At 42.5% G+C, this 24,912-nt stretch overlaps 1 protein-coding gene across 1 annotated transcript; it reads left to right on the plus strand.

Annotated features, from left to right (window-relative positions):
* The first annotated feature begins 963 nt into the window (after window positions 1-963).
* Window positions 964-23,530, plus strand: Samd3 (sterile alpha motif domain containing 3). Its single transcript, XM_023564503.2, has 6 exons — window positions 964-1,338; window positions 1,973-2,162; window positions 5,187-5,300; window positions 16,284-16,469; window positions 16,714-16,798; window positions 23,333-23,530. The coding sequence occupies exons 1-6, from the start codon at window positions 1,260-1,262 to the stop codon at window positions 23,525-23,527; spliced, it is 849 nt and encodes a 282-aa protein (XP_023420271.2). The 5' UTR covers window positions 964-1,259; the 3' UTR covers window positions 23,528-23,530.
* The last annotated feature ends 1,382 nt before the right edge of the window (window positions 23,531-24,912 follow it).

Below are 24,912 nucleotides of genomic sequence, written 5' to 3' on the forward strand. Positions count from 1 at the left end.
CATTTTCCAGGAAATTATCTTTGGAAGTCTGTTATTGTCAGTCAGTCAGATATGAAAGGTAAACACCTTTCCCCTGTGTCCTGCTCCTGTGATGCTGGTAATTACAACTTCTTTAAATAACAAAAAATAAAAACATAAGAATGTGTAGTTATAGAACTCCCAGAAAGACAATTTCAGTACATAATTTAATTAGTACATTGTCCTATTTCACATTTCTACCTGAGTAGTTTTTCTGTCTTTATATAATAGTCAGTGAATTACTGTACTGATAAATTTATTATTGTTTCAAGTTTGAAACTGAAAGGAATATTAAATGATTAAGATGCTTCAAGTTTCAGTCAAGGGCATTAAAAGTCCTTCGGACTGAATTGTGAAAATGCAGTAAGTTGCTCAAGGAAAACAAATCAACATTCAAATTAGTATTCATTAGTATTATTCTATTAAAATAGAATTATTAAATTAGCAGCAGGCAAAAATAACTGGATGGTTAGAATGCATCCTGGAAACTGTGTACACTTTGTTCCCTTGGAAGATTATTAACATATTTAATTATTTTCCAGTTTGGAATCTGCCATACTAAGTTTTTTTTAAAATGCCATTTTATTCAGGGATTTTTTTTCCTAATCCCGATAGTGTTCAACAAAGTTCCGGAACTGAATGGAATAGGTGAGAAGAACATTGGAGGGAAAGAGAAACCATTAAGATTCTCCAGGGAGCTTTGCTTTCTCTTCTCGCTGACCCAGGGCGAAGGAAAAGGTTTACAAACCAGCTTTCCTGCTGGGAGCCTCAAGGGGTTAAACAGTTTTAGTTTACTAAGTATCTCAGTCAGGCTTTTATCTGTTCCTCTCTCCCTTTCTCCCCTGCCCACCCTTTCTGTAAATGTCAACCACTTCCTGATGATTTCACACCTTTCTTTTCTTTGGGAGGGAACCTGGGTGTTCATGGTACAGGAGTGGACACCATTGTATGCTCTGGCTGCCTCTGCATAAAGCCGAGGGATGACTGTGGGGAAAAGGAGGAGAATTTGAGAAATGAGACCAGGCAATAAGTTAAAATCAGTCTTGCTTTTAAAACGAGCATTTGCTTTCATAGCAAACTGCAAAAAATATTAATTTAGAAAAGTTTAATATTGAGAGTCTAAAAGAGTCTAGCAGAAGAATCTGACTGTTTAAAGAAATTAAAGAGCATCAACCAGGGAAACAATGCTGGAGAATCCTCTGACTTTGATGCTACAGGTATACTATTTATAAGACACCACGATGGAAACTTGGTCAGTGGATCAGGTCTGCAGTTGGTTGGTGGAGAAAAATTTAGGAGAGCTAGTTCCCAGGTTTCAAGGTGAGTTATTTACATTTGCAAATAATTTCATTTGTGTAGCCTAGATGATACCCGAGTCCCCTGTTGTAGAAAATTGCCTTTGTTCCTGTATTGTTGATGATTTCTCTTCTCCACTGCCTATGTGTGTGTGACTGTGGACACAGAGTTGTTGCAACAGACAACTTTCATTTCTGCCTGGACTGGGGCAGTTTCCGCTTCCCTAGTGTCTTCTCGAGAACATAATATTTCAAGGACTGTCTTATATGTTGCATATTTGATACATACATTTCATATGCTTTTGCCTCATACAGACCAGTATGTGTTTTATTTACAAATAAATGGATATTGGCAAGGAGGCTTTACTAAGAAAAATTTCCCAAGATTTCTTTTTCTTTCTTTTTTGGCTTTATAAAAATAATTTTAGAATGGGAGTGGAGAAGATCGCTAATGTGCAAGGAGATTTTTTTTATTGTGACCTCATATCCTGGTTCTTTCTTAAGAGTAGACATCAATTGGAAATACGCAATATCAAAATACAACTAATTTGTGGCCAAAAATGTGGCTACTTTTACAACTCTGAAAAACACGTTGGCTTTGCCTGTTTGTAATGTCTGTGCTTCACTGGGGATTCCAAAAGAAATTCTTTTCCCTCCAGAGGAAGAAATAAGTGGGGCCGCTCTTCTAGCACTTAACGATCGGATGGTTCAGCAACTGGTGAAGAAAATTGGTCACCAGGCTGTCCTGATGGATTTAATTGAAAAATCTAAGCAGAACAGCCAAGAACAGAAGTCTCTTGGGTCCCCGAAGGAGACTGCTGCAGGCACAGGAGCAGAAGCAGCCCTAGGGTGAGTTCTCTGACCTCTGTGCTTCTGCTGGCCGCCTGGGTCTTGAGTTTGCTCTTCCCCAAGGAGGATGCCACATCTCCTTTGGGGTTAAACTCTAACCAATTACAACCATTTTCAGCTGGTTTGTGTGTTCAGTATTTCTAATGAGCTCTTTGCTGAGTTTTATGATTCTAGATACATCATTTTTTATTCACCTCACTTTAAACTATGACAGCAACTATTAGGGAAGTCCTCTAAGCAGAGGGAGCCTATGTAATAACACACTGTGAGCAGAGCCACTGACAGGGACAGAGTAGAAGAGAGCTGCTGGGTTTCCAACATCAGTGACTGCAAGAGGCATCTCTGACTGCTCCTCAATTTTTCACCAAACTGCTTATTTATGTATTTATTTATTTCCTCCCTCAGGTCTCCCTATAGCAGCCAATTTATACTCTTAAAGGTTTCACAATGTAACTTGCCAACCACCCTTGCCACATGAGTATCCTCATTCTTAGAATACTAAATGGTATGATAACACCCCCCAGAAATCAAGTAGAATCACTTGTGGTGGCAAATAAAAACCCTGAGACTTAAGGGTAGTTTTGCTTAGATTTTTTCCCTCCTCATTGTCTCCTGCAATATAAAGAAGATACAATAGAATTCATCAAATTAAAATTTTCATTTGAGAAATTTATATCTCAGGATTCATTAGTGTTTTCATCTTCAAGGCTTTTAGCAAGATTTTTAAGGCTACATGTTTGCCAATTATTCACTAATTTTAAAAATTAGATTGATGTTTAATGTTATCCATTTCTGTTTTTATGTTTTAAAAAGCCAAATCTGTATTAATACGTAATTCTCTCTTATTGTTAAGTAATACAGTGTGACAGAGACTAAGCTTAAATAATTTGATTTCCAGAATATTTGAGTATTTGGGGTACGGGGAAGTCTGTAACCTTGGAAGTCTTGTTTTCAGTTGGACTGGAAATTCTCTCAGCTGATTTACTTGAATGATCTCTCCTGAAGATTGTTTTGGTGCACATTTGTGATTTTTGGTGAGGTTCCCTGCAAGCTTCTAATCTTTCTATCAAACGGAGGATATGAATTCCAAAGAGAATGCAAAGCAATTTCCAGGCATTTTTGGATGAGTCAAGCTTTTGAGCTGGAAGTGCCCTCAGTTGACTGGAGTCTTGATATGGCCTTAGGCACGGTAAAGAAAGCAGGAAGCCTCTTTTCCACTCATTTGTTTAGTAAATGAGAACTGGTTGGATTGACAGGAAATCTGGGCATCATTCCTGGTTCTTCCACTCCTCAGGATGCTGGCTGTTTCTTCATCTACACGTTGTGGAACTCACCTAGCCCTTGGTTGATTCTTCCTGATGGGAAGAGGTTCATAGTCTGTGAACAAATCTCTCCTCTCTTTCCCAGACCAAAGTAGTACTTTGTTAAGGATGAACCTTTATTAATCTGGTTGAGAAAACTCGTCTCAAATGTAGCAAAGAGAAGGAATATCTAGGGATTGTTTCTCTAGTCAGTAAGCAGCCAACTCACTTTAAGGATTGTGCTGTCTGGCATGTAGGTTAAACAGGATTCTGGTGCAAAATTACAGTTGCATGCAAGAAGAAAATGCCTGTTGGTTATATTTGCTTATTGTCAAATATATTAGTCAAATATATCAGGACTTGACAAATATACTGTCAAGTGGGTATGACAGTAGAGAGTTATGAAAATACACTGTTTAATTAAACCATTGCAGAAAGATCAGAAACTAAGTTCAAGGAATAAGCTTGAAGTTACATTTCAAAACACTTAATTTCAAGTCTCTTTTGTGATATTTACTATTCATTTAACTATAGGCATCTGATTGACTCTTCCCAGTTTTCGCTTCTTCAACTATAAAATGAAGAGGCAGGGTTAAGAGCCTACAGTGACATTCCAGGTTAGAGATGGGAGGTGCGTTTCAGGTTGAGTGGAAATTCTACTTACTGGTCAGTGGTTATTGGGTGCGATACTCTGCACAGCATTTGCAGGACATGTCTGGAGATGATATCTGACATTCTATTCAGAACTAAGCAAATGATGGGTGCTATGCAGATCTAAAATGTTTCTCAAAACTCTTGCATTCAGAAGTAGGGCTTTTCAAAGGTTGTAGAATCACAGAGGCACCCATCAGTGGATTTATAGCTGAATGTGCTGCCAAAGACGGGCTCCAGGAAAAGAAGTGGGTCCCCAGGGGCGTGACTCGTAAGAGCGTACTCTTTGTCTCCGGCCCGTCACTTCTCTCATCCTGGTCCGCATAGGTTGAACGTCTTTCCTCTTCCACACCTTTCAACATATTGTTTCTGCCTTGGAGTCAGAAAACCACAGACCTGCCCATTGAAAGCCATGAGCATGAGACAAAATAAACCTTACCTTCTTTAAACTGCCAGTATTTTGTTCCAACAGAAGGAACATCAGTAATACAATGGGAATACTGGACTTACTGACAGTTGGATTTTGGTGGTGGTTGTTGTTGAAAACCATTGGGCAGGAATTTGACAAAACTGAGCACAAAGCCTGGCACTACCACTGATACCCTGCAGCCATGTGCAAGCTGATTCCCTGCTGGATTTTGGTTGCATCAGTAGGAAAATGAGGCGGGTGGTAGAGGATGGCTCTGAGATGGTGAGATTCACAGACAATGAATGTTCTCCCCAAATAGCAAGGAATGGAGGAGAGATCTGACAGAGATAACTGTTTCCTTTTTTTATCTCTCTCTAAGTGAGAATATTGAGTAAGACAGATATATGTTATCATCAGCATCATTTCATAAAGGAAAGGAGGATTTAGCACCATTTAAAAATCACAAGATAGGCGAAAGTGGCATTGTGATCTGACATCAGTCTGCTTCCTGGCACATGGGAACTGCACAGAGTTTTCCTTTTCCTTCTCTTAATCTTGAGTCCCACATGATCATGGGTGGGCGTCCCCTGTCCTCAGACACACTGGGACAGCAATGCTTGTGGCTCCAGTTCGATTGACCCCTGACGCAGCTCTTCCTTTCAGTAACAGGGTGGAGCAGTCCTGCCGTCCAGCCAGCTGTGGGGAGCAGGCGCCATCTTCCCACCCAGCTGGAAGCCTTGATGATGGACTCATTGACCAAAGAGTATTGAAACAGAGGTGAGGCGGTAGCTCTCAGTCATCCTGAAGCCAAATGATAACTCTATTCTTTATTTTTAAATGAGAGTTCATGTGTTTAAGTGTGTTTTTACTTTGAAATCTTTTGTTTTCTTAGAAAGGAATTTTTTTTAACAAATGAAGCTATTGGATGAAATACAAAGGTTTTTCTCTTCCTTGTATCAGAATAGTAAGGTTTTGAAAGGATGCCATCCATCTCTTTCATATATATATTCCTAGGAAAACAAAATAGAATTTCTCCATCATAAACTATCCACAGTCACCTGTAGCAGCCACAAAACGATGGCACATATTCAGCAAATAACAACCTGTAGAAATATGTCTGTGGAGCTGTTCGTCTCATTTTGAGTTTTGAACCAGTTACTTTAACTTAACTCTCCGTGGGACAGAGGTGCTGTCTGGGTAAAGAGTTCCTCTACATTCCAACTCTGGGTTTTACATGGTGTATGGATTCTTTTGGAACAAAGTAGACTGTAGACTTGAAGAACCACACACAGGAATGTGGTGCTCGGACAAAGTTATGACCATGATCCTGGTAAAGAAGCCTCAGTAGCCTTCTGAGCACCAAGGCCGCCTGGGCCAGGCATCACATGTGTCTATACTTGATGGGTGTTGTCTTCAGTTGCTAAAAAGCTAGTGAATTTCCATAAGTGTACGGCTGCCAACAAAAAGAGACTGTTGCTTAAACGGAGGGAATCTTCAGGTGACGCCCAAGTGAGGTTGTGGTCCTTGACAGCTTTTACAAACCTCTTATCCTGTCATCTCACTTGGTCCTCACACTAGTCATACAAGGGAGGCATTGTTCTCTCTGTTTTGTAAACACATAAATAAAATGGAGATTTAGAGAGTCAGGGTTTCTAACTAGTTGTCTCAAATGAGATCCCCCAGGATTAGGGCTCACCTTCCTTTGTCGAAGACTCCTGTTTGGGATGGTGACCTAGAAGCCGGAAGAGGGCAGTCTAGGTGGCAGATTCGATCCCTGGCCTGAACTATGGTTTAGGAAATGCGATCACGTTTTGAAGTGTCTTCGTTCTCTCCTTTCTGCTCACGGATGTTCATTCATTCCTGGGCTTTGTCTTTGCTCCTGGTGTGTGGAGTGGGCTGAATGTTTTCAGCTGCCCCTTCCCACATGAAGCTGCCCCCAGGCAGTCCCCTCTGCCAGGAGCGGATGGTGACTGGTCCCGGAGGTGTCTTCCCCATACCGCTGTCTCACATCCTGCTCTGCACAGTGGGAGTGCAATCCCTTCTCCCGGTGCTCCTGTGAGTGTGAAACCGATGTGTGCTGGGTGCCAGGCAGAGAACAAGTGTGGAGAAGTGGTGTGTGTGCCCGTTGTCCCCAGCCTTGCCCCACTGGAGCTCTGCCCTTCCTTGGCAGATTTTCCCCTCTCCCTACCTGCTGTCCTGACTACAGGGATCCCCCCAGCCAGTGACCGAGTCTTTCAGGTTCTGGGGAAGAAACATGGACAGGTCCAGTGTGGACAGATGGCCTCTCACAGGCGTGGGCTCTTTGAGAGAAGAGGTGAACAGGGTCCTTCCCCTTGTGCCCTGTGTCTAATCCAAGGCTGGGGACTGGACTGGGGTAGTGAGATGAACTCAGCAGAACGCCCTCAACCTTGTCTTCCTGCCCCCGCAGTGCTGGGCAGCCCGTGGTACGCATGCTACAGCCAGCTCTTTGCTATCATTGAACGCTGAGAGCTTCTCCATCCCTGACCAAGCGCTGCGTTCATTTGACAGATGTTGGAGAGAGGCTTCTTGCCTGACTATGCAACCAAGCTATGTTGTTTCCTTCCTCAGCTACCTGAGACCTGCTTATCCTTCAAGATTCCCTGAAACCCATCTCCAGCAAGCCCCAGGAACATCCTGACCAAACACGAAGCCCTTCTCACCTGTATTGTGTCCTCTATGAGATCTTGCTTTGATTGGAAAAGTAGGTAAAGAAAGTTGAGCACAGTGGTGCCTCCTGGATCCCAGCACTATGGAAGTCTCAGGCAGGAGGATCACAAGTTTGAGCGCACCTAGGAAATCCAGGGACTTAGTGAGACCCTACACCCACCCCCTCAAAAAAATACTGGAGATGTGAAGATCATCAGGGTTTGATTCCAAATATCCCTGCCTCCTGATCACTTCCAAGTCTGAACTCTGCCCTCCAACTGTGGGCATTGTGAGGACAAAGGCACAGACCATATCCTTTTCTATGGTGAACTCAACATTTTGCTCAGCCACAGGTACTCAGATACTCAGTCAAACTTTTTAATTGAACTAAGGATGTGGGAGCAAAAGAAAAACCAAATATATTTTCATGGGATGGGATAAATATTTGAATAGCATCAATATCTTTTCAAACCTTTTGATCCAGTCCACATTACATGGGTTAATTTGTTACTTTTGTGGATTTTTAAGCCATTCACCCACAGTGGGCTGCAAAGCTGAGGATGGTTGGCCACGGTGCCATGAAAATGAAGCCAACTGCTTCCAGCAGACAGGAAGGGCTGGCTTTGGGGTCTCACCTGCCGAGCTCAGGTCCTGGCTCCTCTGCTTCTCCAACAAGGTCTCTGCACCCCACGGGGCAGGTCATCCACCTTGATATGTATGTAGTCCTCGAAGTCCAAAGGAGATGCCACTATGAAGCACCTGGCCACATCATCAGTGTAGCAAACACTGTTATTGTGACATTTTTCTCTGTGTTCCCTAAAAGCAATGTATGCTTTCTGTCCACATGATTTGCAGCCAGAAAGACAAAGCAGCCTCTTTAGCCCAGAAACTGAATGGAGTTTTCTCCTGAGACGGGTGATTTTGTGCCCTTTACTGAATTGTTTAAATCATCTTTCAGGGAGCAAGAATCATTATGTCCCATTCTAATTGTGCTTTTCCTGTCTTTTGGGAATAGCTTTTCCTGCAGGGATTTCTTTGTTTTTTTATCTACCCTAGTAGGGACCATTCATTGCTCTTTTAATGTTTAGTAAAACATAAAATCAGGCAAATGGATAGAGGTTTCCTCTGTATTATTTTAAAGAGATTTTTTTACTTTTAAGTACATGTGTGCAGATGTTTTTCTACTGCTTTGGGACATAATTATAAATTAGCCATGGATTCATGTGCTTTTAAAAATTGTTTTAATGATTTTTTTCTTGTTCAGCTTCTGTCACGAGATGATATAGAATGAGCCTATGCCTCAGCCTGTGCTCAGTGTGGCAAATGATTGTTCTGCAAAGCTCTTGGTGCTTGATATTCAGCCACTTCCTCAAGTGTAGCTCAGACACAGGTGGGGAGACACCTGTGCATTCTGTGCGAGGGTGTTATTACAAGGGTTTGGTGAAGCCCACCAGCCCCGTTACAGGTCTCTTAGCACAGTTCAAATTAGAGGCTGATTAGGTTTCTCAGTCCCTGTACTTTTGAGTCCTCAGAGTTTGGGCAAGTGAGGGCGGCAGGGTTAGTGACCATTACAGTGCCTGACACAGAGATCAACAAAGGTTTGTTATGGGAAGGAACAGAGGTGCTGAACATCTTCTGTGGTCCCATGTGGTTGAGTCAAATCTATGTGACAATAGCAGAGAGTCAAAGAGCCTCTAGGATGTTGGGGTGAGATACAGTACCTTGAGAGACACTGTCACACCTGGTGGTTACATCATAGCTACATTAGTCAGCTCAGGTGGGGGAGAGGAGATACAAGTATTAGACCAGGACACCAATCCTGCTAGTGGCCAGGACTGGTGAGTTTGAAGAAGGATAAGAAAGCAGTTAAGAATGTAGTTTTAAATGCTCATTCTGCTCTCGGTAAGCTGAGTAAGCTTGGGCACTTTGGATACTTTCCAACCTTTGTGGGTTTTGTTTCTCTCATATATAAAGTGAACCGAAGAATAAGTTAATATATAGAAAACTGTGGGGTTCTGGAACTTTGGAGGAGCTCCCAAATATCAGCTCTTATTTATGTTATCTGGCCAGTCACCAAAGCACAGGGCCCAGTGAGATTCAGACAGTTCTGGTCTCTGTTCTAAGAGGTGGTCCCGTGTTTAAGAGCAGGATTTGCAGCAGAGGGTGCAGCTGCCAGCAAGGCCTGGAGCCCCGCAGGACTTGGGCTCCAGCCCAGAGAGGAGAAGCTTTGCTCTCCCACCCACCTGGGTAGTCGCCATAGAAAACAAAACAGAAACAAGTCCTGTGAACCAACCCTTGCAAGGGGAGGCGGAGGGGCTTCAGGAACATGCGTGCAGGAGAAACCCCTAACCCCTGAGGGGACTCAGAGACCACACAAGTGGCATGGTTTCACATTTGGTTACCAAATACCAGGCCACAGGAACAAGGACGAGAGGGTGAGATTCAGGAGCCTACTACAGGGTGTGGGGAAACATTCCCCTCAAGGTCCTGAGTTTGGGATGGGTTACACACAGAGCTCCTGTCCTATATTAGAGATTCCCAGGGTTTAGGAATATCGTCAAGGCTGTGTGGAGTCCTCCAGTAAGAAACTCCATTTACCTGTTTAACCCTGTTTAACCCAGAAAGTTTAGTTAACTTTCTTTGGGCAACATCTTTTGATATCACAGGAAACAGCTTAGAAAACACTGACCCTAGGTCAGGTTTCAGTGCTGCAGGTCCTGAGTATAGAGCAACAAGGCAAACCAGGCCTCCTCTGACCCCCCAGAGGAGCTTTCCAAGGAGTAAGTAAAGAGCAAATAAACACAACACCCTGTTATGGGCACCTTCAAATGCTATGAAGATCCATGACACAAGAGGGGTGGGAGATAAAGAGTGTGTGTGTGTGTGTGTGTGTGTGTGTGTGTGTGCACGCACGCATGCATGTGCAAGCAAGCATGCATGTGTGTCCAAGGACAAGAGGACTTTATTTAGAAAGGGGTTTTGGGGAATCCCTTCTGCTTTAGATGATTGCTGACCATGGACCCAAATAAAGTGAAGCGTGCTGGCTCCCTATACTAGAACTGAACCACTCTTCCATGGAGAACACCTGCAGACCCAGCTGAACAGGAATTGCACAATCAGGGACCCTGGGCTGACAGATGGATGCACGGCTCTGACTCCTGGCTGTTGTTATTAAATAGACTCTGAAGTCACCAGAGAGAACCAAAGCAAGCTGGGCTCCTAATGAATTATTTGCCTTGCATTTAGCCCACAGCTTTCTGACTGCATGCTATGAGTTATCATTTAGACACGGTGTGGGGGACAGTTCAGTCCTGGCCCCAGGAATTCGGGGGAGCAGGCAGGGCAGCAGTGGAAGGCAATCCCTGAGATGTTGAGAACTCTTGTCGAGAGATGCAGGGCGAGAGGCAAAGGGAGAGGGAGGGAGGAGAAAGATTTTCAGGGACGAGAGTAGGGAAGTGGCTTCTGGGAAAACAGCACACATGCAGAAGGGAGATTCTGAAGGGTAATTAGAACTTCATCGAAGGAAAACGGGACAGGAGAGGAGAAGGGCCTCCGCAGATCTGCAAAGGTACAAATACCCGAAGCTGCAGGGAGGATTCCACCCTGGAGTGTTCTTGGAATTCGAGGAGCAGAGGCAGAGAATGAACCCGGTGGGAATGGTGGGAGACTAATCAAGGAGAGGAAGTGACTTCTGACCTAGGCTAGAGAGGGAGACAGCACTTCCCCACCTTCACACGCTGCAGATTCACCTTGAAGGACTTCATCAAAACCTTCCCGTGCCCTGGGCTGCTGAGTACAGAAAGTTGAATCAACCAGTAATTTTGCTGAAATGCAGATTCTGATTTTGGAGGTCAGGTGTCGAACCCGAGATTTTGTGTTTCTCAGCGCTAGCACTATTTATTCTGGGGCCATGATTTGAGGAGCAAGGCAGGAGATCAACAAAAACTGGGAGTGGACCTGTGCATTTATGTTTTCTAAAGTTTCGCAAACAATTCTAACACATAATGAGAGGTGAGAACCACTGCTGTAGGTTATGTAGAATAAGCAAAGAGTTCAGGCAGTGGAATAATTTGATCAACTCTGCATAATTTTCATCATTTTCTGTGTGGCAGTGATGTAGAGAAATGCACTGGGAAAAACCAGAGGAGAAAGAAGGTTCACCAAGACACCAGGTGAAAGTCCAAGCAGGAGGTGATGAGTCACCGAGTGTAGTGGTGCATGATTAAAATCCCAGGATTCTGGAAGGCTGAGGCAGGAGGATTGCAAGTTTGAGTCCAATTTGCTATATGAGTGAGGAAGGAAAGTGAAGGACTGAGGCATAACAGCTCCCTGAGGTCCGTTTATGTGACTCACAGTAGAATGAGAAGCCTTGAAGAGGAAGGCTAAGTTCTGGAACTTTGCATTCCTACCAAATATTAAGAGGAGTGGGGGATGGGATGATATAAAAGATGAATTTATTCATTGCTTCTTTTCTTGATTTCTCAGGGGCCCAAAGGCTCCTGAGTCCTTGAATTTCCTCCTGAAAGCTCAGACAGTAGCTGGTCAGCTCTCTCCCCTCCTTTGTGCTTCCTGATGAGCTCACACATGAACTTCATAAACTGAATTCCTCTGAAGTCTCCTCGACTGACTGGCAGATGTGAAACCCGGGCTACAAAACATAAGCTAAAAGCAAACATCGGCAGATGTGGGCCGAGTGTTTTCTGAGTGAGTGTTGGGTACCACCAGTGACACCAGGGAGGCAGTGTCTCCTCCACATTCTGTGTTTTCCGAGATGGCGTCCTGCCTTGTTGATTCACAGGAGGTCTCTGTAGCAGACTCTTCAAAGCTTGCTCATTTTGTTTTCTTAGCAGTGGAGACTTTTGCCAAGTTGCAGTAGGACGCATCATTCCCAGGCTGCTGCTTCTGCTCTGCTTCGGTAAAATGTGATCCCCGAGTTGAGGATATAAATCCTAGCACCCTCTTTTGTCCTAGCATAAGAAGGCAGCACATGCCTGAGACAGACATCTCAGCCTTTCCCAGCTCCTCCTTCATCTTCTACATTCCAGAAATGTGAAATCTTTCAGATGTCTCTGAGCTCACGCTCCATTTATTACCAGGCTTGATAGTATAAAATGAGCATCCCAATCTGTGCAGCCTCAGGTGTAGGCAGTAAAGAAAAATGGGATGTCGAGGTAGGGTGGCTTGTGGAGCTCCATCTTTCAGTTCAGTCCCTGGAGAGCACGGCACGAGGTATTTCTGAAAAATATGGTGCGTGTTTAACTTTTAAAAAATGTTCTACAGTAAAAGGCTTATTGCTCTTCATCCCCCTTAGAAGTATTCCCACCTGCTTGCACACTCTTCCCATCCCTCTTGCCACTTTCTGAAGCAGCTCTGGAAGTCAGTCCCCTTTCATGGTGTCTTCAGTTCACTGTTGAAGCTACCTCAGTACCCTGGATTGACTCAAAATATTTATCTTGTGGTCATTTTGATTTGGGGGGTGAGCAGAAGTCACACAGTACCAACTGTGGTGAATGAGATAGCTGAAGACAAGCCAAGACGTTTTCATGAGCCTCCTTTTGCTGGGTGCCACTCAAAGTAGCAGTCACCCTATTTTTGATCATGCGGCAGGAAGACACTCTGGAAAGAGGCCTTCCAGAGCTGCTCCAGAAACTGGCAAGAATAATGGGATCAGTGTGCTGGAAGCAAGGAGAAATATTTTGAGGAGAATTAATGGCAGTGGAAAAAAAATCAGTTGCAGTGGGTCATTACTATAATACATTTTAAAAAATTTAAATATTCACCATTTTTTTATTAATCACCCTGTATTGATCACAGTCTTCTTGTTTTTGCTATACTGGGGAGTGCAGTTTTTCCAATGTGAAGACATCGGCCTTAAGGATATGACCCTTTTTTCCCTTGGTCATCGCCTTAGTACTCACTACTCAGTGATTCCTCATCACCAGTGGGTCATCTTAAGAGAACAGAATGCTTTTGTTGGAACAATGTCGATTTTATATATGGAACCAGGAGGCTATGCAGCTACACACTGTCTGTCATAGAATTTTACATCTGATATCTGCTTTCCTTCACATTTTATGACCTTTTAAGTACCTCTTTGCTCCAAACTGTTCTATTTTACAAGAGCATGGGGAAATTGCCAAAGAGGGAGCCAAACATAGCTGAGCACTCACAGGATCAGAGTTGAACTACGTTGGGTGAGGGCCTGTGACAGAAAAGCCACCGAGGGCTGGAGCGTGGTGCAGTTCCCCAGTTGTTCATATCGATGCCGATCTCCGATGGCTTGAGTCACAGGGCGAAAGAAAACTCGTAACATGAGGAGAAGGCTGATGACCTCACAGTTCATTCAGGGGATACTCTGCCTTCAGGATGTGCAGAGAACAAAGGCTCTTAGGGAAACCAAAAGATGGTTTGAGAAAAGCACCCATGCATTTAAGCTGACAGAGTTGGGAACTGGCTGATAGGCCAGACTGACAGCTTGGAAAGGCTTGGGAACAGCACAGAAAATCTGCTTCTCCCCTGTCTTCTCAGGATGGCCACAGCTACAGCCCAGGTGCAAAGCACTTCATCCGTGCATGGTCAGTGCTGACTCCCGTGGCACAGGGAGCAGCGTCCCCCTGAGGAGAGGGCTGTGCAAAGCCCAGCAGCAGAGAAGCCTGGGGCACTGTGTGAGAGAGACCTGCTGGCACCTACACAGTGAGCACCGGAGAACTGAGCGGGTTTGAGTCTGGCCCAAATCTGAGAATTCGAATACACCTCAGGTTGTACAGTAACTGATAATAAGATAGCCTTTGAAATTTTACTATAGTAAGAATTATCCTTATCACTAAATATGAAAAATTCAAATTTGTGATAGTAAGGAGTTTGATGTTATTAAAGCTTTTTTTCTTATTGAATCTGAAAATTCTACTTCCTGCTTTGTTTTAGAAATGAGTAAAACAAAAAAAGGAAATTTAATTTGAGAATTGACTAAATTGGAAAAAACCAACTTCAACCAAGCAGAAAACAATAGCTCATTTTACAGAAAAAAAATTGAAAAGGAAGCTACAGCTTTGGTTCCTTAAGATCTAATTAATTTAAAAAAAAAAAAAACAGTTTTTGGAAGTTTAAAAGTTTAACCCCTCTCCAAGTAATATTGCCAATTTCATGGGCATAAAATAACTGCAAATACTCAGTAGCTCCAAATGAGGTTTTTACATGCAAAGAACAGATTCAAATTTTTCCCTCCAAATGTAAATTTTAATATTCAAACACATAGAGAGACCATGATAATTTTTTCTTTCCTGGGGAGCCCCAGGAACCCAAAGGGATCGTAGACAAAGTACAAGTCTGGCTCAGAGTTGCCCTCATAAACAGGAAGCAGTCACTCTATTCTCAGGATACAAAAGATGCTGTTGGTCACAGAGATTGACACACGCGAGTAGATCTGAGGAAGATGTGCTTGCCACATTCACTGCATGGCATCTGACGGTTAGCCAAAAGAGCACCTTGAATCAGTGCCACTCACCGTGCCAGTCACACTGTCAGGAAACAAGAAGATAAATGCATGTATGACAATTAGAAGATGATCATGCACATACTGCAAATGTGTACTAACAAAAAAAAGAAAGTACCCAAGCCAAAGATAGTTCCATAGACCTGTACAGCAGCAGTGTCTTCACTTTATCTAGTGATAAGGTGGTAAGTACATGAAAGCAGCCTCAAAGGGGCCAAACAACTAGGAGCTAAGCTAGTGATTCACTGGGTTTTGAAAAGGAGATGGACGCTGAAAGGTACAGAAAGCGGATTCAAGATCTGCCTAACTGCATTGCTTTAAAACAGAAAAAAATAAAACCCTGGGGAAACAAAACACACAGCCAACAAATGTGTTTTTACCTAAGAACCCTTGGTCTAAGTAGGTAGGAGAGATATCATTTGGCCATGGGAGAAAGAAACAGAATAATGGATTCAGAAGGGGCTTGTACAACAAGAGTTATTTGTCTGCTGTCCTCTGAGTGGCTTGCCACTGTCCCTTCACTTCCGGCTGCCATCCGTTCACTTCCGGCCTCCATCTGTTCACTTCCGGCCGTCATCTCTTCACTTCCGGCCACGTCCCTTCACTTCCGTCTGGATGAGTCCTATTAGGAAAATGGCTGACAGCTAAGCAATGCCATGGATTAACTTTTGCTTGTAAATTTTTACTTTAGATTCTTTATGCATGCAATGACGAGCCTCAAACTTTAAGGTTTTAAGGTGGTTCTGATGCTTAATTTTATTACTAGCCTTATTAGTGTTTGATTTGCCTAAGACAAAATTGTCCCATTGAAAGTGTACAGCTTAGTTTTAATAAATTTGTAACGATGTGCAGGCATTAACCCAGTCCACTTTGGCCTCTCTCAGCTTTTAGCAGCTGCTAATCTGCTTTCTCCAGTTGCAGTTTCTGTCATCTTTCACAGAAACTTCATATGAATGGAGTTGGACTATGCAATACTTAGTTTCAATTTAGAAACTCAATGTACCATATTAAAATAAAACCCACCAACATTAGGTGATTTTTTTTTTTTTGTCTTTTTCCTTTTTATCGGTAGCAGGGATCGAACTCACGACTGCTTGCTTGCAAGGCAGGCGCTTACGCCGCTGAGCTAAATCTCCAGCCCACTAGGTGAATTTTGTATTCCACTATAAAAGCATAATTTAAAATGTGTTAATTGGGTATTGAAACTAATTTGTTTTAGGCTTAATTTGCTTCTTTGAATTACAGCTTATTTTTTTCCAGTTTGAGATCTTGCTTAGTTTCAAGCTGTGCATTACATTACTGCTTCAAGATATACGGTTTACTACTCTTTCCAACTTTAGACTCTATTCTAGAATCTATATTATTATGAGACTTTTTCTGGAACTACAGATATGTGTGTGCAAAGAGACAGAACACAGAGACACCCTAGCAGGATTTAAAGTATTTGTGAATAGATAAATTGTGGAAGATGGATTGATTAGGTCACCCACTTATAGGATACACTGAGGGAAAGGGGTTTGTATCATAGTTTTCAGAATGCAGAGAACTAATGAATTGCGTATGTATTTGAAATGGAGCTCCACACTTTGTGTGTTTCACAGGAGAAACATGAGGCACATTCTAGCGAGGAATAAAGCATTGCAATGGGCCCGGTCCTATGTGTTACCAGAGTTTCCCTACGATGTCCAGTGCATGCTGGCAGAGCAGAAGTGTCCCGATCACAGCACGAGGATAAGGATCATCGAGTTTCTCCAGGCTGACATGACCAAGTATCTAGAAGGCTCGCTGTGAGTACTAACAGGGCAGACCTGCTGCTTCTGGGCAAGGTCTATTGGCAAAGAAGAGTAGAATTTGTTTGGACTCAAGTCTCTTTAGATGTTGGATGGCAAGCTGGATATAAACCCAACATGCCCCAGCATTTCAATGTCTACTTTGTTATGCAGAAAGATTTGGGGGTAAGGCTTGGGCACTTCAGTCTCACCTTGAATCTAAGCCATCTGAAGTGAAGTCCATTTTCCTTGTGGCGAACAGGTATCCCACAACCCAGCAGTACAACGATGTGGTCAGCGCCCTGCTGCAGGCCCACCCCTTCCTGGATGAGGACGGCTGCGGCTTTGTAAGTGACTTCATGCCACTAGCACCAGTTAATCCCATCCTTCTGAAAATAACAGCTTTACATCCCTCCGGGCTCTGATTTTTTCCCTTTTGTTTCTGTCTCAGCCTCTCTCTTTCGGTGGCTGCTACTTCTTTCCATTGCTTTGCATTCCCTCCCCCTGGTATCACTTTCTCTCTGTCTCTGCCCTGTGTTCCTTTGTCCTCTGTCTCTCCGGTATCATCTGTCTGTCCCTCTCTCAAGGCAAGGTGGGTTCCTTGGGAACAAGGTGTCTGTAGGAAGGATGGGCCCTTAGAAGATGTGGCACGCGCAAGGAGAGGTCCGTGACTGTACCCGTGTCAGAGCTGGGACAGTAGTGTGCTCCTCACCCTCTAATGAGACCCAGGAAGCAGCTGTCTGGCACTGAGGTCTGGCACTCCTGTCTCTCCCAGCCTCTCAGGTCACCACTGTGCTGAGCAAAATAGTCAAGCTGCTCTAGACGCAGTTCTAAGCTCTGGCTGCATTGAAGAGCTCCAGAGGTTCTGAGTTGCTGGATCTAAGGACAGACGCCTGGCATTTTGTGTACTCAGAAATTCCCAACATGATTCAAATGCACTGCCTGGCATGAGAACTGCTTCTCATTTTATGAGTTTTGCTGTCTAAACCTGCCTGTCAAGGTTGAAACGACTGCGGCCTTCATTGTACAACAGCAGAAAGGCATTTAACGCTACTGAAATACACAGTTAAAAATACTGCAATAAGAAGTTGAGTGAACTTGACACTACAAGTTTCTGATATAAGGAACAATTAGGGAGGATTTAAGGAACCATTATCCATGTATATGTAAAGATGCACAATTATTCCCGGTGTCTCTGTGCCTATGCACACACATTGGCCGTCGTAGCTAAAGAAGACAGATGTCTCCTTGCATGTTACTATCTCAGGTGTCTGTCAGAAAATATTTTTGTTTCTCTGTCTTAAAGACATAGAGTTTAAGCAATCAACTCCGATTTGAACAACAAAAGACAAGTGCCAATATCACTCAAAGTAAAAAAATTTAAGGCCTCTGCTTCTTTCGGGTTTGCCTCCTCCTCCTGCTCCTCCTTTTCCTTTGTCTCCTTCTCTCCTCTGTTTTTCTCTTCTCTCCCCTTCTACTCTTTTTCTTCTCTTATTTCCTGCCTGCTTTCCTTGACATATTTTCAGTAAATATTCATAATATATGGTTAGAATTATAGAAATTTTTGAATGAAAACATTTTAAAGATTTTTTTTTTTACAAAATATACTTAGAAAAGGTGTTGCAACTCATATCTGGAGATAATAATTATTGAAACCAAGGCTAGAATTTAGATATTGATATTCTCATCCCCACAGTGTCTGTCTTTCTAAAATATGCTGTTACATAGAAAATGCACTACAGGGGCTGGGGATTTAGCTCAGCGGCATAAGCACCTGCCTTGCAAGCAGGCGGTCGTGAGTTCGATCCCCGGTACCGATAAAAATGAAAAAGACAAAAAAAAAAAAAAAAAAAAAAAAAAAAACAAAAACAAAATGCACTACAAAACAAACCAGATTTACTGTAGTACAAAACAATGTAACAAAACACCAACAAAAAGACTCTGGGATTCCAAAAGTGCAGTCTCACCAATATGGTAGACAGAACTGATAGTATTTCCTCCACATTCAATATACAATACCTGCCATCTACTATGAATAGGACCACAGTATGCACTCCATCTCAATGGATTTCGTATCTGTCTTAGCCACTTTCTCATCACTGGGATAGAATACCTGACACCCACAACTTAAAAGAGAAGCTGGTTTTGGCTCACAGCTTCAGTTCCTGGTTAGCTGGCTCCAAGGCAGGAAGTGGATGGCAGAGGGGCATTGCAGAAGGGCAGCAGAGAGAGCAGGAAAAAGTGAGGATACAAATATACTCTTTTAGAGTAATCTCCGGGACCCGCCTCCAATCAGGCCCCACTTCCTAATGGCACACTCAGCTGCAAATTCAACAGTGAATCCACAGATGGGTGCAATGCTCTTATTATCCAGTCACCCTCTATACACATGAGACTTTGGGGGGTTGTTTCCCTTAACAGTATTCTCAGAATTAACGTTGGGTTACTGTGGTATATAGTGAGGCTTATGCTGGTTTTGTCTGTACTGAACACATACTAAAGTTTGTCTTGTCATTATTCCCTAAACAGTATAACATCACAATTATTTACATAGCATTTACATTGCACTAAGTGTGAAAAGTAACACAGAGATGATTTAAAGTCAAAGTGAGGATGGACAAGGTTATGTGCAAATATCAAGCCATTTTGCACAAGCGACTTTAGCCTCTGCCAGGACCCTGGCTCCAATCCTCTGTAGATACCAAAGGACAAGTATGGTTGAATTTTTTTTTTTAATAATTGAAATTTTATGTTTGAAATTTTATGTTTGAAGCATAGGCACAGAGAGACACCGGGAATAATTGTGCATCTTTACATATACATGGATAATGGTTCCTTAAATCCCCCCTAATTGTTCCTTATATCAGAAACTTGTAGTGTCAAGTTCACTCAACTTCTTATTGCAGTATATTTAACTGTGTATTTCAGTAGCATTAAATGCCTTTCTGCTGTTGTACAACACGAGTTAACACACAAAACTGCAGGAAATCTATCCGCAACACCAAAGACACAGAATATTTAGTAAAGGGCCTAAATCCCACAGCAGTGTCCCACATGAGTCCAGATGAAGACCCAGAGCCCATGACAATGTGTCCCATGAGTCCAACTGGAGGTCTAAAGCCCATAAGGACTCATGCGAGTCTCTTTTAGGGATCCATGCTGTGAAGGCCCAAAGGTCAGTAATGGAAGCCAGGAGGTCCATGCCAACGGGATGATGGAGCTGTGCTGGTAGGTTGAGGGTTCTATGCTGGAGCCAAAAAGTCACCCTCACAACAAAGACTAGAGCTTCCTTGAAAAGCACCACAGCCATCCTCAGTGACACGGAGGCCCTGAGCTCCTCTGATGACAAGCACGGTCGACTACATGCCAGGAAGCTACCGTGACGAGTTCATCCTGGAGACCAAGCAGCACATGTCTTCCTCTCCAGAGCCAGGAAGCAATGCTCAATGTGAGGACCAGGGCTTCTCCAGGAGAACCAACAGCTCAAACAGCAACACATAGGAGAACCCACAATGCCTCAATGCCTCAATCCCTCAACACAACAATGCATTAACGCCACAACACAATAGCTTCTCCTTCTCCAAGTTTCTATTTATGCTGGCAACTTTCCTCAGGTGGAACATCTACACTCAACACCACGCTGATGTAATCCAGCTGGCATTAAGTTGACCACCAGTTCTTAATCCGTAACACAAACTATACATTCACCTTGCTTAGAATTCAAAAGTAACACAAATAAAGAAGTTTCCCACTCCTGCCCAATGGACACCTAACTTTCCTCCCTGAAAGTAACCATTGCTGTTAAAGAATTTTTTTCCAGAGAGTCCATATATAACATCCATATATAACATCACATATCTACCCCATCACGTTTTGACACTTGGTTTTATAGTTATCAAAGTGAACCACAAACAACGTAATAAATGTGCTTTGTTCCTGCCTGCATTTTACCTGCATCTGTGCCCAGTGGCATTGCCTGATGATGCACTGATAGGGAGAATCTAGAATTGCTTCGCAGGTTGTAGTCCGTGTTTGCACTGCAAACCCCCTAAACAGAAGCAGAAGCTGGTGCATGGAGAGATATTTACCCAAATTTCCTCTCCAAATGCCTATATGAAGTTGGCTTGTTTGTGTTACATTGTAAGATACAGAACATTTCTGAGAGCATCATTGCGTGTATGAGAGAGAGTTGTGTAATTGTGTCAGTGAGTATTTGGTTACCTTAGAAATGATTTTACTTTCTACTTTTTATTTTGAAAGTTTTCAAGTCTTTATATTTGGTGCTGGACAATTGTCCTGTGGTGGATGTTGACCTGTGCATTGTAATATATTAAGCAGCATCCCTGGTATCTATTAAGTGTGAGTAGCACCCCTTGAAACCCAATTGCAGCAATGGAACTTCTCTGCAAACATCATTCAGTGTCTCCTGGAGAGGGGTACACAGGTCTACAGCCAGTAAGTATTAACATTTGGCTGCCTTTATTTTGTGTAGCTAAGCATTTAAGAGCATGATACAGTTGTCATCTCTAAATGCATCCCATGTGCATTAAAAGAATAAGGGCAACGTCTATAACCACAATACAATGTTTGCACTTAGAAAGACTACCAACAGTATTTGCATAACATTACATAAAGATCATATTCATTTTTCTAATTATTAAAATGTTTTTTAAAAAATAAAATGTTTTTAAGATAGATTTTTGGTTGTAAAACTTAATCATAGATGATGCACTGCAGTTGGTTATTATTGTGCCTTAATTTCTCTTTGCCAAGGCTGGTGTCTCTACCTGTTTTTGTTTTTCCCAATACGTACTTCTCAGTGAAGATTTGTCCATTTGTCAGGTAAAGTGATCCTAATCTATGAATGTTTCAGAACAATTTCATCTGTGTTTAAAATACCAAGAAAAGATTTACTCATGTACCATGGTGGCTTTCACTGTCACAAGAGGAGGCTTATAATTTGGGGGCTGATTTTTTTACTTTGGGTTGACTAGGAGACATGTACCCGTGTGGAACTTTGGTGATCAGTCAATAATGTAAGTACTTTCTTCCACGTCCCTCTACCCAAGGTATTTGTGGGAGTAACTCATAGTGCCAGGCATACAGCGCTCAGTGATTGAACACTCATGCAGGAGATTATATTTGATTGGTTCTTTTTCTGGTCCTAGTCAGTTAATAAGGAAAATGAGAGTGGTAAGGCAGAAGAAATTAGCAATTTAACGTTGTCCTAGCAGTTGATTGCTAGAGTTCCTCCCACCAGGCTCTGGAGATTTAGAGGCCCCTTAGAGCTATAGATAACATGAGAAACAAATATATCTGAGCTAGGTCCTATATCAGGGCTAAGAAAAACATAGACCCTCAACCATCTATCATTTCAATGTGGTTGTAACATAGCATAGTCCCCAGGATGTGGGCGTCGATGAAGCACCTCTGACTCATACACACCCCAGGGCTTACTCAGGATGAAGCCAGCACCCCTTTCATAAGCAGCCATGGTGTCCTAGTGTTTTATGAATAGCACTTTGGTTTATAAATATCTTCCATGAATAGCTTCTCATCTGACTCTTAACATGCTAGTGCAGTTGACAGGAGTGAGTATTGTTCTATTCTCACAGCTGAAGAAACAAAGGCTCAGCAGGATTAGTGTGGAAGGTTACTTGGGTAATAGATCCTGGTCCTCCCAACACAGTCCAAGTACCTTCTGAAGGACAGGGAATATTATTGCAAACCCAAATATCAAGTTCAGTCATCCAACTATTGTAACCCTCTTTCTAGTTTTCCTCACAATACAAAAGGTTATATTTGTAATCTCATTGAGACATCATTGGAATCTCAGCCAGTTAATTCCAATCTACCACCACCAATGCAACCCACAGCAAGAATAAAAACAACAAGACATATTCCAAATTAAGGGCAGCCAACGGGTCCTAAGTCCAATCTTTGTGAGGACAGGCAGACAAAGGCCTTGATCCTAGGCTTCTCCCAGAATTTATTATCTTGTGAAGAAGTGGGGTGGCTCAGGGGTGAGTGAGGTGAGAATGGTGGGAATTACATGAGTAACTTGAGCTGGCTGACCAGGTGCAAGATTGACATCTTTGTAAATTGCAGAGATAAAGATATGCAGAAGGATCACTTTACATAATCCAATTAAGGTAGCAGTGGAATCATTTTGGGGGGGGGGTTATTGCTTTGGTTTCTGATATGTAAACTCTTGTGGGCTGGGGAGTCATAGTCTCTTATCTTGAGGTTCATACCGAGTTAACATTCCCAGAGTTATTTGCTCTAACATTTCGTATGCTCATATCCTATACATATCTGTATTGTATGGAGAACACTATGCGAGGAAACAGGACTGTCTGTTGGCTATAGAAACTGCATATTAGCACCTCAGCTAGCCTTATATGCAATGCTTAGAGCTGACTGAAAAGAGAAGGAGATACCCTAGCCAGCTTTTTACGTATCAGTTTAAGGAAATGAGTCTTCAAATAATCAAAGTCACAGTAATTGTTTTGGATTTAAAGGGAGACACTGGAGTTGTCTCCCACAAATATGCTTCCTGGGCCTTGAGCCACAAAACCAGGTAGAATCTAAACACCGGACTCTTGACTGATGTTATCTCAACAGTGTTCCCATTTGCTTTTGAGGAAACAGAGACTGGTTCTCTGATTCTCTTTCCTTAGCTACAATTTTGGGATTTTGATTGCTATGGCATTGTCTTGAGACTGTTCTAAGGATAAATTGAGTGATAGATATATGATTTATATTACAATAATGTGAAAATAATTTCAAGCCCAAGGATGATAGACAAAGATTTCATTGTTTGTATAGGATTAATGCAATCTTCGTAAAGATTAACTGGTCTGCTTTGTTGTTTTATGCAGTTTTTATGGAAAAGAGCCCTCAAAGATCGCTTTAAATATGTTCGAAGACCCATAGAGGATGATGAACAAGTTATGAGAAATAAATACAAATTTGGACACCGAAGAGGCCAGACAAGAAAAACTCTTGTTGATACAAGATATGATGAAATTAAAACTGTCCAAATAAAAGTAAGATCTGATCTTTCAATGTTATGAAAACTTTGATTGATTAAGGCATCATAAATAGTGCCATTATGAATCATTAAAGTAGAATAAGATACCTTTTAAAATTCTGGGTGTGGTTAAGAACTGATACAATCGGTGATTCACATGATTGATGATGTGAGTGATATTCCAAAAGAGGAGTCCCAAGAATAGTTTGAGGCAAGAATGAATATTTCATGGTCATTCATTTTCCTTTCAAAGAACCTGGAAGAACCCTTCAGTTTTGAGCTTTTGAATGATAGTGTAGCTTTCTCTCTTTGCATCAGGTTCTAGATGCCTGGACTGCCAGAGAAAGTGTTTAATACACTGCATGGGTTAGGTGGCTTCAAGGTCTCAGGGAGTCAGCAACCCACACGCAGAGTTGCTAAGCCCCATATTGGCCCACCTGCTGGGCCAGCCGAGGTGATGAGGAGCTCCAGGCAGAGCCCCGAGATTCTAAACTCACTGACAGTGGGGCTGGTTTCCTGGGATCCTCGAAGTATTTCTTAACTACTTTAAAGTCCCAAACATTCTCAGAAACAATTCTCCCTGCTAATAAAACTCCTTAGGAGAGTTATCCAAATTACCAAATGGAGACACTAACTCCCCTATCTTCCCAATTCTATTTTCTACCACAATTCACATGAAAAGATAAATCTTAACTCTTTGTCCTACTTAACATTTACATTCATGACATTCATTACATTCATTACATTACATTTCATGTAAATATTCTAGCTCCTTTTTCAGTTAGTATGTTTACTTCATATTAATAAAACAACTTATTTAGTCAGCTTAATTTTATTAGTACCAGTCATAGGCTCCAGGGGTCAGGCATATTTTTAGCATGTTTTATGACCCATTCATTCCAGCATTGTGCATAATGAAAAATTTTGAATGGGTGCATATTTTGAATGGCTATTATAATTTTCAGTAACCTTCAAATGATGGTGTCTTGGTTACTATTCTCTCATTGCTGAGACAAAATACTCAACACCCAAAATGAAGGAAAGAAAGGTTTATTTAGCTCACAGTTTGTGGCAGTTTTGGTCCATAATGAGCTGACTCCAAGGCAGGTCAGCATGGCACAGGGGCAATGCTTCAAGGCAGCAGAAGCAAGCAAGAGCAAAGGCGAGGCAGTGAGAGCCCCTTTTCCTCCCTTACATTGTGTGCAGACTGCCTCATCCCTGGGCAGGTGTAGCACTCACACCCTCTCCCTGCCCTCCTCTGGCACAGGCTCACGATGTTTACAAAGTGAGGCCCCTGGCCCCTGCTGACTTGCTTCATTAAACTTCTAAACTTCTCAAGTTGATATAGTCTATTTACCATTACAGTCCACCCCTTGTCAAGGTGACAACCAGACACATTTCTTTTTCTTTCTTTTCTCTTTCTCTCTC

The sequence above is a fragment of the Cavia porcellus genome, unplaced genomic scaffold (assembly GCF_034190915.1).
Source record: "Cavia porcellus strain 051 isolate PalLab524CR breed Dunkin Hartley unplaced genomic scaffold, mCavPor4.1 scaffold_22, whole genome shotgun sequence".
In the NCBI taxonomy this organism is placed as follows: domain Eukaryota; kingdom Metazoa; phylum Chordata; class Mammalia; order Rodentia; family Caviidae; genus Cavia; species Cavia porcellus.

Coding starts and splice junctions, on each gene's coding strand:
- Samd3 (XM_023564503.2), top strand. CDS start 1,260: ATGGAAACTTGGTCAGTGGATCAGGTCTGCAGTTGGTTGGTGGAGAAA. Junction 1,339..1,972: donor GCTAGTTCCCAGGTTTCAAG/GTGAGTTATTTA, acceptor TTTTCCCTCCAG/AGGAAGAAATAAGTGGGGCC. Junction 16,470..16,713: donor AAGTATCTAGAAGGCTCGCT/GTGAGTACTAAC, acceptor TGTGGCGAACAG/GTATCCCACAACCCAGCAGT.